This window comes from Lethenteron reissneri, chromosome 66 (genome assembly GCF_015708825.2).
Source record: "Lethenteron reissneri isolate LAM-NWPU_2019-01 chromosome 66, ASM1570882v1, whole genome shotgun sequence".
NCBI lineage: Eukaryota > Metazoa > Chordata > Hyperoartia > Petromyzontiformes > Petromyzontidae > Lethenteron > Lethenteron reissneri.
In genome coordinates, this window is record NC_083844.1 from 52,623 (window position 1) to 64,295 (window position 11,673).

General features: G+C 51.0%; 5 protein-coding genes across 5 annotated transcripts; all 5 read left to right on the plus strand.

Moving 5' to 3' along the window:
* The first annotated feature begins 1,055 nt into the window (after positions 1 to 1,055).
* LOC133359767 (histone H1.5-like) lies at positions 1,056 to 3,202 on the plus strand. The gene has a single exon (XM_061578298.1). It carries the CDS (start codon positions 1,718 to 1,720, stop codon positions 2,378 to 2,380), a length of 663 nt encoding a protein of 220 aa, XP_061434282.1. The 5' UTR covers positions 1,056 to 1,717; the 3' UTR covers positions 2,381 to 3,202.
* Positions 3,203 to 3,219: 17 nt separating this feature from the next.
* Positions 3,220 to 3,610, plus strand: LOC133359818 (histone H4). Its single transcript, XM_061578354.1, has one exon. The coding sequence runs from the start codon at positions 3,247 to 3,249 to the stop codon at positions 3,556 to 3,558; it is 312 nt and encodes a 103-aa protein (XP_061434338.1). The 5' UTR covers positions 3,220 to 3,246; the 3' UTR covers positions 3,559 to 3,610.
* A 493-nt stretch (positions 3,611 to 4,103) lies between these two features.
* On the plus strand, positions 4,104 to 4,946 carry LOC133359805 (histone H2B type 3-B-like). The gene has a single exon (XM_061578337.1). The coding sequence runs from the start codon at positions 4,414 to 4,416 to the stop codon at positions 4,813 to 4,815; it is 402 nt and encodes a 133-aa protein (XP_061434321.1). The 5' UTR covers positions 4,104 to 4,413; the 3' UTR covers positions 4,816 to 4,946.
* Positions 4,947 to 5,466: 520 nt separating this feature from the next.
* On the plus strand, positions 5,467 to 6,962 carry LOC133359792 (histone H3). The gene has a single exon (XM_061578322.1). The coding sequence runs from the start codon at positions 5,927 to 5,929 to the stop codon at positions 6,335 to 6,337; it is 411 nt and encodes a 136-aa protein (XP_061434306.1). The 5' UTR covers positions 5,467 to 5,926; the 3' UTR covers positions 6,338 to 6,962.
* Positions 6,963 to 7,392: 430 nt separating this feature from the next.
* LOC133359780 (histone H2A-like) lies at positions 7,393 to 8,511 on the plus strand. Its single transcript, XM_061578310.1, has one exon. The coding sequence runs from the start codon at positions 7,448 to 7,450 to the stop codon at positions 8,069 to 8,071; it is 624 nt and encodes a 207-aa protein (XP_061434294.1). The 5' UTR covers positions 7,393 to 7,447; the 3' UTR covers positions 8,072 to 8,511.
* Positions 8,512 to 11,673: the final 3,162 nt, after the last annotated feature.

Below are 11,673 nucleotides of genomic sequence, written 5' to 3' on the forward strand. Positions count from 1 at the left end.
ACGAGGGGGGGGAGGTAGGGAGTTGTTTTTAATGAAAAAGCTTTAAATGTAAATGTTTCTATTAAAAAACATCAGGGAATGTAACCTTGTTAACCATTTACTCCCTTTCACACACGCGGGGGAACTATACGAAGGGAGAGCTTGAGGCCTAGGTCTAGGCTTTAGGCCTAGCTGTAGGCCTTAGGCCGCCGTGGGTTAAATGTTTTTGTAGGGTCATGCCAAGTGTTTGCAGTAGGGGGCGATGTTGACACACGGACGGACGGACGGACAAACGGACGCACGATATAATCTATTGGAGTCTGGTCCACTTCGTTCCTACCAGAAGTGCATAAACCAATCTACTACGCCTCCTCACATGCGCGTGGAACGAATGATTATTGCATTCGTTCTAAATTTGTAGCTTTCGTGACTGCAATGATTCATACTCTTAGGTTTTTTCGGTAAAGTCACGTAGGTAAAACAATAATAATAAATAACTAAAACAATATAAATAATAAAATAACAAATCAGGGGGGAAGAGGGGGGCTTATCTGAATGTGGTTGCCGGGAAGTGGCGGGGGTGTCGGGGCTAAAAGAGAACAAATGAGCACATCAGCTCAGGGTTGTGGCCGGTGTTAGCTGATAGTAAGCATAAAAGTACTGGTAAACGCTGGGGATGTTAACACTCGGTAAAGTATAATATTACCTGTCAAATAAGATGGTACAAATATGTGTAGTTAAATATTTTTTACATGGTTAATAACATCTTTCCAATGATTACTCATTCGTGTTACTTAGTGCAGTAAATACGTGTTACTTATTGCAGTAAAAACAACTCATCGCATGAACCATCCTGCGCTCCTAGAATATCAACTCTGTCAATGCATTAAACGTAAGATATATATTTTCTTTAAACATTCGACTGCGGAGTCACTTGAGTTGAATTTGAGTGGTGATGATTGTGCACCGTGCCTCGATCTTGTTCAAGGCGCGCGACCCTTCTGCAGTGCGTGAGCCTACTCACCTCTTGCCACGTAAAATGTTAAACTTTCTATTAATGTCGGTTAATTTTGAGTAATTTTCTTCAGTTTGTTGTCCATCTGAAAATCCATATATTTATTCATTTCAAAGTTCGATTAAAACGTCCAGTTAAAAGTTCGGTGACAAGGGACGATTGACATGGCGCGCAGTCCTCACCATAGCGCGAGAGGAGGAATCGCGAGCGCGCGAGGCAAAACTTAAATAGAAAATATTTCGTTGGAATTAAATGAGTAGTATGTTTAAGCATCTTGTCTTGCAAAAAATTCGAGTGCGTTTTAAATAGTGTTCATCAGTAACACTTTTGAAAACCGACAATCATCATATCTTGCCCTGACCGAACAATGTCTCCCAAATGTTGGTTGTTCACTTGTTTAGAATTATAATTTATATCGTGAGCATTGTCGTATATTGCATAAGTAACGTACATTAAAGAAGTGATCTTCGTGATGATGTATCAACTAGATGCATGTAAGTATGAACGTTACGGGAGTAATCGAGCCCAAAGGCAGGCGTGATAAACACAGTGAGTATGGTGGCAACTCCCTCACTAGAGCTGAGTGCTGGATGATCTCAGCGACGTCCGCATTCAGTACGCCGCTTCTATAATAACCTCGGGCCTGGAGGACGCTCGGTTCGAATTCGTGAGAGCGCTGATTTCGGTTTCCAAGAGGCGAGGCGATAAAAGCGACGTCTTGAGATGGCGGAAACTGCTCCTGCTCAACCACCAGCTGCGGCTACTTCAGCGCCTAAAAGCCCCAAGAAGAAGCGCGCCGCTCCAAAGGCCAAGAAGGTCGGCCCCAGCGTGTCCGAGCTCATCCTCAAGGCTCTGGCCAGCAGCAAGGAGAGGAACGGCGTGTCTCTTCCTGCGCTCAAAAAGTCGCTTGCTGCCGGAGGATACGACGTGGAGAAGAACAATGCCCGCGTGAAGTTGGCCATCAAGAAGCTCGTGGCCAAAGACGCCGTGGCGCAAGTGAAGGGCAGCGGCGCGTCTGGCTCTTTCAAACTCAACAAGGAAAAGGCTGCCGCAAAGGCGAAGCCCAAGTCGTCAACGGCAAAGCCCGCAGCTAAAAAGCCCGCGGCAGCCAAGAAGGTGAAGAAGCCCGCGGCAGCCAAGAAGACCGCGCCCAAGAAGTCTCCCAAGAAAGCAAAGAAGCCCGCGGCTGCCAAGGCGGCCAAGAGCCCCAAAAAGGTGAAGTCGGCTGTTAAGCCCAAGAAGGCGGCGAAGAGCCCAGCCAAGCCCAAGGCTGCGAAGCCCAAGGTCGCTAAGCCCAAGACCGTCAAGGCCAAGGCCGCCAAACCCAAGGTGGCCAAGCCCAAGAAGGCCGCGGCCAAGCCCAAGAAGACTGCGCCAAAGAAGTGAATCCGATGGGACGACCGACGCTCGATTCACTCCACCTCAACGGCTCTTTTCAGAGCCACCCACTTCGTTAAAAAAGTGTACCAGATGCTGCTGCGCTTCAATTAGTTCAAATTAACTGTGTAACATTTCACCCACTCGATGTGTTTTAAGCATTGATGTGATGGGAGTGATCGAGCCCGAAAGCAGGGATCACAAACACAGGCGAGGCGGGTGGCAGCTCCCTCACTCGAACTGAGTGCAGAGTAATCTCAGCGACGTCAGCATTCTCGCTGGCGATTCTAATTAAATCCAGATTCAAAATCGATGCATTCTTGACGAACCTCCAATTTTGATTATGTGTTGCACCTCTTCATTCCGTCATCATGCTACTGGTGCCAAATATGGAATTTAGTCTAAAAATGTATTGATTCCAGACAGCTTTACTCAATTTGCCTTCATTCGCTCGTTCTCGCATTTTCACTTTGTTTTTGTTTTGTAAACATTGCGGTGCACCATCTAAACTTAAAAGTAAGTTCATCTTGTTCACTTGCAAACAAGACCTTACATCGATTATTCACTCCACGTGCAATCTTGCAACAGATGGCGTTCCTCTGGCGTTCGCTGCGGGTGTGCCAATATCATTCCAGAGTGCTTCGAAGAAGGGCCATTGCCCAAAACGTCGCATATTATACATGTCAAGGAAGTGTTATTGACGACGGTGGAGGGTTTTCTTCGTCGCAGAGGTTAAAGGTGGAAGGTTTAAGGCGGAGCCATCGCGGAGGGCAGGGGTGGTCGGTGACGTCGCCACGCTTCGGGTATAAAGGCGGCTGCTGCTGCAAGCTGAGCGCGCAGTCCTCTCGCGAGGAGCTTTGTCACAAGTAGTCGCAATGTCTGGACGCGGTAAAGGCGGTAAGGGGCTCGGCAAGGGAGGCGCAAAACGCCATCGCAAGGTGCTGCGCGACAACATCCAGGGCATCACCAAGCCCGCCATCCGCCGCCTCGCTCGCCGCGGCGGTGTGAAGCGCATCTCGGGCCTCATCTACGAGGAGACCCGCGGCGTCCTGAAGGTCTTCCTTGAGAACGTCATCCGCGACGCCGTCACCTACACGGAGCACGCCAAGCGCAAGACCGTCACCGCCATGGACGTGGTCTACGCCCTCAAGCGCCAGGGCCGCACTCTCTACGGCTTCGGAGGCTGAGCGCCCATCTCTCGCACACTAAGCCAACCCAAAGGCTCTTTTCAGAGCCACCCACCTCTTCGAAACTGCTTGCGCCAGTGTTGCCAAACACGCTCTGAATGGAGCACATGTCCTGGGTTGTTGTGAGCGTGCTGGACGTTCGCTTGTTGAGTTGGCGAATCTTCATCTGCTTCCACATGAATGAATGAAAGAAATGATATTCACGTCACATTTAACAAGGCGTAATTCTTGAACGCCTTAATACAGTACCCATTTCTGGTATTTTTGCGTGAATTATTTCCAGCTGCAGCCGATTCCGATATTACGTAGAGCATTTGGCGCCACAATGTTACAGCACACTCGTCCTAATTGACGGAGCGTGCCGGAATGCTAATCTCCACCTGTACAGCACAACAGCGAAGTTATTTTTCTCCACCGAGCGCTTGTATTTTTCCAAATTGCGTTCATAAAACGCCCGTGCGCCGTATTAGACGAGTGGTGAAACAATCCCTCGTAAGAAACAAAAAAACCCACGCTCAAAACACAATATACTGTATTGGGATTTCTAGTCATCCTTTTAAAACAAAGGCAATGCCATGGCTGCAATTCACTAATACACATGTTTGGACATTACATTGTGTTATATTCACAAGTCCTTTTTGCAGTAAAATCGATATTAAAGTGAACATCGCGTCCGCCTTTCTCATTGGAGGCTGATGGAGAGGGACGGTACTAAAAGAGCCACTCAGCAGCGCCGCGCACTACGATCCTCTGATTTGCATCTCGCCTCCTATAAAAGGAGCTCAACGCGCGAGCGACATCCACATTCGCTTCCCGTCTGTTCTGACCTGAAGCTGCTGCCTACGACGCGTCGACATGCCCGATCCTCCCGCATCAAAGAGCGCTGGGCCGGCCAAGGTTCCTGCTCCCAAGAAGGGCTCCAAGAAGGCTGTGACCAAGGCTACGCGCAAGGATGGCAAGAAGCGACGCCACCGCAGGAAGGAGAGCTACGCCATTTACATCTACAAGGTGATGAAGCAGGTGCACCCCGATACCGGCATCTCGTCCAAGGCAATGAGCATCATGAACTCGTTCGTCAACGACATCTTCGAGCGCATCGCTTCCGAGGCGTCCCGCCTGGCGCACTACAACAAGCGCTCCACCATCACTTCTCGGGAGATCCAGACCGCAGTGCGACTGCTGCTCCCCGGCGAGCTGGCCAAGCACGCCGTGTCGGAGGGCACCAAGGCCGTCACCAAGTACACAAGCTCCAAGTGAAGCCTCGACTCCACCATTAATTACAAAGGCTCTTTTCAGAGCCACCCACCTCTCCGAACCTGCTTGTACCAGTCCTAGCAGGAGTACTAAACGAAACTTCCAACAAAGCCCCGGTTCACGCGGGGACATTGTTCGCTCATTGAGTGAAATGGAGAGATGGAACGCATTTTAACCTGTTTCCACGTGAATAAAAGCGATAACAATATTCATGGCACATCATATTCACCAGCAGGCATTTCTTGGACTTGTTTGTCCATTGATTTCATCTGCAGCCCATTCAGATATTACATTGGATATTTGGTGCCAAAACCTTGCAATGCAATATATTTAATTCGTGGTTGTATTTTCGGGCAGGAACTAACATTTTGCACGTGTACATCTATGTAAAAGTAAGCGCCTAGCATGGATGACTCGTGCAGTATAATTGATGATCATCATCTCAATGCCAAGAGAATAGATATCTATCCCTGTGATCACCTCTTTCCGACAATTTTACGTATTAACTTTGGAGCTTTCGTGACTGCAGGAATTATTCTTTGGTTCTTTCGGTAAAGTCACGTATATATAAAAACAAATTGGTGATATCTGTCTGCTTATATGTCTGTCTATAATTTTTTCTGGTTAGATTTTATGTCGCTATTTCATTATACCTGATGATGATTGCTTGTGTTGCAATCGAAACGTCGTATGCTATTATTTAATGTATTATTTTTTCTTTATACGTGACTTTACCGAAAGAACCAAAGAATAATTTTTACGTATTACTGTTTTCAATGAAGTGCAGTTTCTTCACACTTTATTTAGATCATGCAGAACACTGTAAAGTTGTTTTCGGAAAGGTGTTTGCTTGAGAAAATAACATCCGTTAAGGACATGGACGGCGCTCAAACGGTACTACTGCATCGTGATGCGGCATTCTGCAATGCTCCAAAGTGAGAACATTTCGTTGATGAAGAAGAGTTGACGACTCGAGATCATTGCACGCTGCCAACCAATCAGCACGCGCCCCTTCTTCGCACGTCACGACTCCGCTGACCAGTGAGCGCGCGCTCTGGGCTACATAAGCCGCCTTCTCCTCCCCGCCTGTGAGAATCTTTGCCCTCACCAAGCCATGGCTCGCACCAAGCAGACGGCTCGCAAGTCCACGGGCGGCAAGGCCCCCCGCAAGCAACTCGCCACCAAGGCGGCCCGAAAGAGCGCTCCGGCCACGGGCGGCGTCAAGAAGCCTCACCGCTACAGGCCCGGCACCGTCGCTCTGCGCGAGATCCGCCGCTACCAGAAGTCCACCGAGCTGCTCATCCGCAAACTGCCCTTCCAGCGCCTCGTCAGGGAGATCGCGCAGGACTTCAAGACCGACCTGCGCTTCCAGAGCTCCGCTGTCATGGCTCTGCAGGAGGCCAGCGAAGCGTACCTTGTCGCGCTCTTCGAGGACACCAACCTGTGCGCCATCCACGCCAAGCGCGTCACCATCATGCCCAAGGACATTCAGCTCGCCCGCCGCATTCGTGGCGAGCGCGCTTGAACGCCCAGCTCGGCCCTCAAAGCACAACACAAAGGCTCTTTTCAGAGCCACCACTTACTCGTGAGAAAGCTTCCATGTGTGTCCTTCAAAGTTCGGGTGCCGGAAACCTTCGTTTGCTGGTCACGGCTCTCACGAGTCGTCAGGCGTAAGCGACAATGAAGTTCATTTCTATACCCCGCCGCTCATTCTGCAACATCACACGTTGGTGTTGTGTATAAGCGTTGTGAAACCATGTTTACATAATGTACAACAAAAGAGTTATTTTGGTGAAATGTATTTTACCTCAGAGTCGCGTGGTGGGTGTGGAGGCCTAGCACCGTGCAGAGCCTCCCGCCTCGCCTGATTTTGCCACCCGGCTGACGCTGGGTACGGGTGCCGTTTCCCCCCCCCCCCCCCGCGCTACAATAATACTGTGTAATCGCTATAATTTAATAATCTACCGACCCTATAATAGTAATAGCACACATTGTGGTGGGGGGGGGGGGAGTAAAGAGGACGTGAAACTTAGATGAATTTACCTCAGAGTCGCGTGTTAATGCGTGCGCCTATTTTTAACGGGAATTAAAGATGGCGTCCACCCCGCAACTGCTAGCCCGTCGCTAGCCGTTGCCAGGGGCAACCGGCGTCCAATGAAAGCGGCGAAGTCGTCGCTAGGCGTTGGCAGGGGCAACCGGCGTCCAATGAAAGTGCGTATGGTCCGACATCCACACACAGACAGACAGACATTCACGATTTTATATATATAGATTTAACCCAAAGATATTGGTTTATGCTGTTTCAAGCCCGAGCTGATAAGAAGTTCACATTTTGCAAACTGAGACTGAATTATTCACGCACATATATTTTTGGGCATTGCCCGAACAGGCGGTTAAAGAAAAATATCTATACACCGTATAGGTACGTGGGCGATCAATCACGAGCTCAAGGCTATCACAATGATTTCTTATAACCAATGCGGTCCCTCAAAATGATGATTATAATCAATAATACATTGATATTTGCGGAATCCGCTTATAAGTTTGACTTGCCAGCACGCGCCCATAAATTAACTCTATCATGCTTAAAACTTGAACCTATTAAGTACGTGTATCGCATTGTTTAATTCATAAGATGCGTGTGCGCATTAAAACATATATGGATACAAATAATGAAAGTCAACATCGAATCCTCGCGTCCCGGCTTGTCATTGGTGGCTCAAGGAGAGGGCGGGACTCGAGCGAGAGGAGCCAATCAGCAGCGGCGCGCTCTACGATCCTCGTCTCCGCTATAAAAGCCGCTCCCGTGGTGCGTGTTAACGTCACAAATCGTTCGTACTTTGTCTCCAGTGCTTTTTGCATCCTAGGTCCCTTAACGATGTCTGGACGAGGCAAGACCGGTGGCAAATCTCGCGCCAAGGCAAAGTCCCGCTCTTCCCGCGCCGGCCTGCAGTTCCCCGTGGGTCGCGTTCACAGGCTGCTCCGCAAGGGCAATTACGCCCAGCGGGTCGGCGCTGGAGCACCCGTCTACCTGGCCGCCGTGCTCGAGTACCTTTCTGCCGAGATCCTCGAGCTGGCTGGCAATGCCGCCCGCGACAACAAGAAGACGAGGATCATCCCCCGACACCTGCAGCTCGCCGTGCGAAACGACGAGGAGCTCAACAAGCTCATGGGCGGCGTGACTATCGCCCAGGGCGGTGTGCTGCCCAACATCCAGGCCGTGCTGCTGCCCAAGAAGACCTCTCAGGCAAAGAAGTGAACGCGCCGCCGCCTCTACCACCACAACAACGGCTCTTTTCAGAGCCACCCACTTGCTTGCAAAGAGCTCGGACAGTCGTGCACAGGGGTTTTGTTATTAATAAGGACACCGTCGTCGAGTTGCCCTCGTCCCATATTGCTCGCAATTAAACGAATTCTCTGCTCATTCCAGATACCCTTTATGTCTAATTTAGGAACGGTATTTGAGCAGCATTCCAACATTGCATCAATCATGGAACATGGTTTAGAATAAATTGGGATGCCTATTGGAAGAAAGTATCGTGTTTTTTAAAGAATAAAACTCGCTCTTTTTGAGCGGTCAGATTACATGTGAAGAGGAGTCGGAGAATGGTTCAAGCACTTTGAGGGATCTGCGAGCCACCCTCACGCACCACGCACCACGCAAACACGACATCTCCGCTCTCACGACAACACGCACCAATCGCAAGCGCGGGGAAGAGCTGGACGGGGGGATCAGGGGTTAAAGGGCAGACACCGCTGGTCGCAAGAGACTGATCGTGGTGCTTTGTGTTGCCTTTGCCATGAATCGTCGAAGCGCGTTCACGATCTGTTGTTCTCCTGTAACGCGGTGGTCATTTCGATTTAAAGCTTTCGTGACTGCAGGGATTCATCTGCTTGGTTCTTTCGGTAAAGTCACGTAAGATGGAAATAATAAAATAATAATAATAATAAAAAAAGTAATTGTAAAATTTTATTATTAAAATAAAAATGCTATTTAATAATAAACTAATGAAAATAAAAATAATAAGTAAAAGATTTCTTTTTATTATTTTATTATTTAATAATGACGTCCACACCCCCCTCCCCACTGACTCGCGAGCCCACAGAGCGATGACGTCCACACCCCCCTCCCCACTGACCCGCGCGCCCACAGAGCGATGACGTCCACACCCCCCTCCCCACTGACTCGCGCGCCCACAGAGCAAGGATTGCAACAGGCGATGTCATTGGCTGCGCCGGATGCGACGGCCATCTTGTTTAGTTCATTTAGTTCACGGATCGCAGGGGGAGCGGGCGGCCATCTTGTCAGACAGAGGGACGGCCTCGCGAAGCCTGTTGCAGTAGGCCTCGCGAAGCCTTCTGCACTAGGCCTCGCGAGCCTCCTGCAGTAGGCCTCGCGAAGCCTTCTGCACTAGGCCTCGCGAAGCCTCCTGCAGTAGGCCTCGCGAAGCCTCCTGCAGTAGGCCTCGCGAAGCCTTCTCTGCAGTAGGCCTCGCGAAGCCTTCTCTGCAGTAGGCCTCGCGAAGCCTCCTGCACTAAGCCTCGCGAAGCCTTCTGCACTAGGCCTCGCGAAGCCTTCTGCACTAGGCCTCGCGAAGCCTTCTGCACAGGCCTCGCGAAGCCTTCTCTGCAATAGGCCTCGCGAAGCCTTCTCTGCAATAGGCCTCGCGAAGCCTTCTCTGCAGTAGGGCCTCGCGATGCCTCCTGCAGTAGGCCTCGCGAAGCCTTCTCTGCACTAGGCCTCGCGAAGCCCTCCTGCAGTAGGCCTCGCTGAAGCCTTCTCTGCACTAGGCCTCGCGAAGCCTTCCCTGCAGTAGGCCTCGCGAAGCCTTCTCTGGCAGTAGGCCTCTCGAAGCCTTCTCTGCAGTAGGCCTCGCGAAGCCTTCTGCACTAGGCCTTGCGAAGCCTTCTGCACTAGGCCTCGCGAAGCCTTCTCTGCAATAGGCCTCGCGAAGCTTCTCTGCAAGAGCTCGCGAAGCGTTGAATAAGGGCCTTCTCTGCAATAGGCCTCGCGAGCCTTCTCTGCAGTAGGCCTCGCGAAGCCTTCTCTGCAATAGGCCTCGCGAAGCTTCTCTGCAGTAGGCCTCGCGAAGCCTTCTGCACTAGGCCTCGCGAAGCCTTCTGCACTAGGCCTCGCGAAGCCTTCTCGCAGTAGGCCTCGCGAAGCCTTCTCTGCACTAGGCCTCGCGAAGCCTTCTCTGCAATAGGCCTCGCGAAGCCTTCTCTGCAGTAGGCCTCGCGATGCCTTCCCTGCAGTAGGCCTCGCGAAGCCTCCTGCAGTAGGCCTCGCGAAGCCTTCTGCACTAGGCTTCGCGAAGCCTTCCCTGCAGTAGGCCTCGCGAAGCCTTCTCTGCAGTAGGCCTCGCGAAGCCTCCTGCACTAGGCCTCGCGAAGCCTCCTGCAGTAGGCCTCGCGAAGCCTTCTGCACTAGGCCTCGCGAAGCCTTCTCTGCAGTAGGCCTCGCGATGCCTTCCCTGCAGTAGGCCTCGCGAAGCCTCCTTCACTAGGCCTCGCGAAGCCTCCTGCAGTAGGCCTCGCGAAGCCTTCTGCACTAGGCCTCGCGAAGCCTTCTGCACTAGGCCTCGCGAAGCCTTCTCTGCAATAGGCCTCGCGAAGCCTTCTCTGCAGTAGGCCTCGCGAAGCCTTCTCTGCAGTAGGCCTCGCGATGCCTTCCCTGCAGTAGGCCTCGCGAAGCCTCCTGCAGTAGGCCTCGCGAAGCCTAGTGCAGAAGGCTTCGCGAGGCCTACTCTGCAGTGGGCCTCGCGAAGCCTTCCCTGCAGTAGGCCTCGCGAAGCCTTCTCTGCAGTGGGCCTCGCGAAGCCTTCTCTGCAGTAGGCCTCGCGAAGCCTTCTCTGCAGTAGGCCTCGCGAAGCCTTCTCTGCAGTAGGCCTCGCGAAGCCTTTTCCGAAGTAGGCCTCGCGCCGTGCTTTTCGTGCACAAATAAGGCGATTAAATGTATCTTGTCTCTGTGTTAATAATGTATCTTGTCTCTGTGTTAAAAAAACGTGCTGCGTTTCAGTAAAGTAAATTTGAAGCGAAATTTATTATTACACTTGTTAAGCCAGGAAAGCCCCACTGAGTCAAAGGTTTTTGTAGGGTCCTGCCAAGTGTTTGCAGTAGGGGGCGATGTTGCTACACCAAATTGGACGATACGAAGGGAGAGATTGAGGCCTGGTTCTAGGCTTTAGGCCTAGCTGTAGGCTTTAGGGCGCTGTGAGTTAATTTTTAATTTAAATGTTTTAATGATTTATATAAAAGCTTTAAATTTAAATGTTTCTATTTAAAACATGAGGGAATGTAACATTGTTAAACATAACTCCCTTTCACACACGCGGGGGTACGATACGAAGGGAGAGTTTCAAGCCTAGTTCTAGGCTTTAGGCCTAGCTGTAGGCTTTAGGGCGCTGTGAGTTTTTTTTATTTAATTCAAAGTTTTAATTAAAAGCTATCTCAGGGAATAAGGGAATGTTACACGTGTCATGCCAAGTGTTTGCAGTAGGGGGCGATGTTGCTACCAGGATAGCGTAACTGAGTCTAAAGGTTTTTGTAGGGTCATGCCAAGTGTTTGCAGTAGGGGGCGATGTTGATACACGGACGGACAGTCAGACGGACGGACGGACGGACACATTAATCTATTGGTGGTCTGGTCCACTTCGTTCCCTACCAGTATAAAACCCCACCCACTCCCCCCACCCCCATCACCCCATCACTCCCCCCACCCCCATCACTCCCCCACTCCCCCACCCACACATCACTCCCCCCCACCCACATCACCCCCCCCAACCCCACTCCCCCCACCACTCACCCCCCTTCACTCCCCGCCACTTTTCCCACCACCCACTCCCCCCTCCCCATCACTCA

What these genes read in the sequence shown, in the direction of transcription:
- LOC133359767 (XM_061578298.1), top strand. Translation starts at nt 1,718, where the DNA reads ATGGCGGAAACTGCTCCTGCTCAACCACCAGCTGCGGCTACTTCAGCG.
- LOC133359818 (XM_061578354.1), top strand. Translation starts at nt 3,247, where the DNA reads ATGTCTGGACGCGGTAAAGGCGGTAAGGGGCTCGGCAAGGGAGGCGCA.
- LOC133359805 (XM_061578337.1), top strand. Translation starts at nt 4,414, where the DNA reads ATGCCCGATCCTCCCGCATCAAAGAGCGCTGGGCCGGCCAAGGTTCCT.
- LOC133359792 (XM_061578322.1), top strand. Translation starts at nt 5,927, where the DNA reads ATGGCTCGCACCAAGCAGACGGCTCGCAAGTCCACGGGCGGCAAGGCC.
- LOC133359780 (XM_061578310.1), top strand. Translation starts at nt 7,448, where the DNA reads ATGCGTGTGCGCATTAAAACATATATGGATACAAATAATGAAAGTCAA.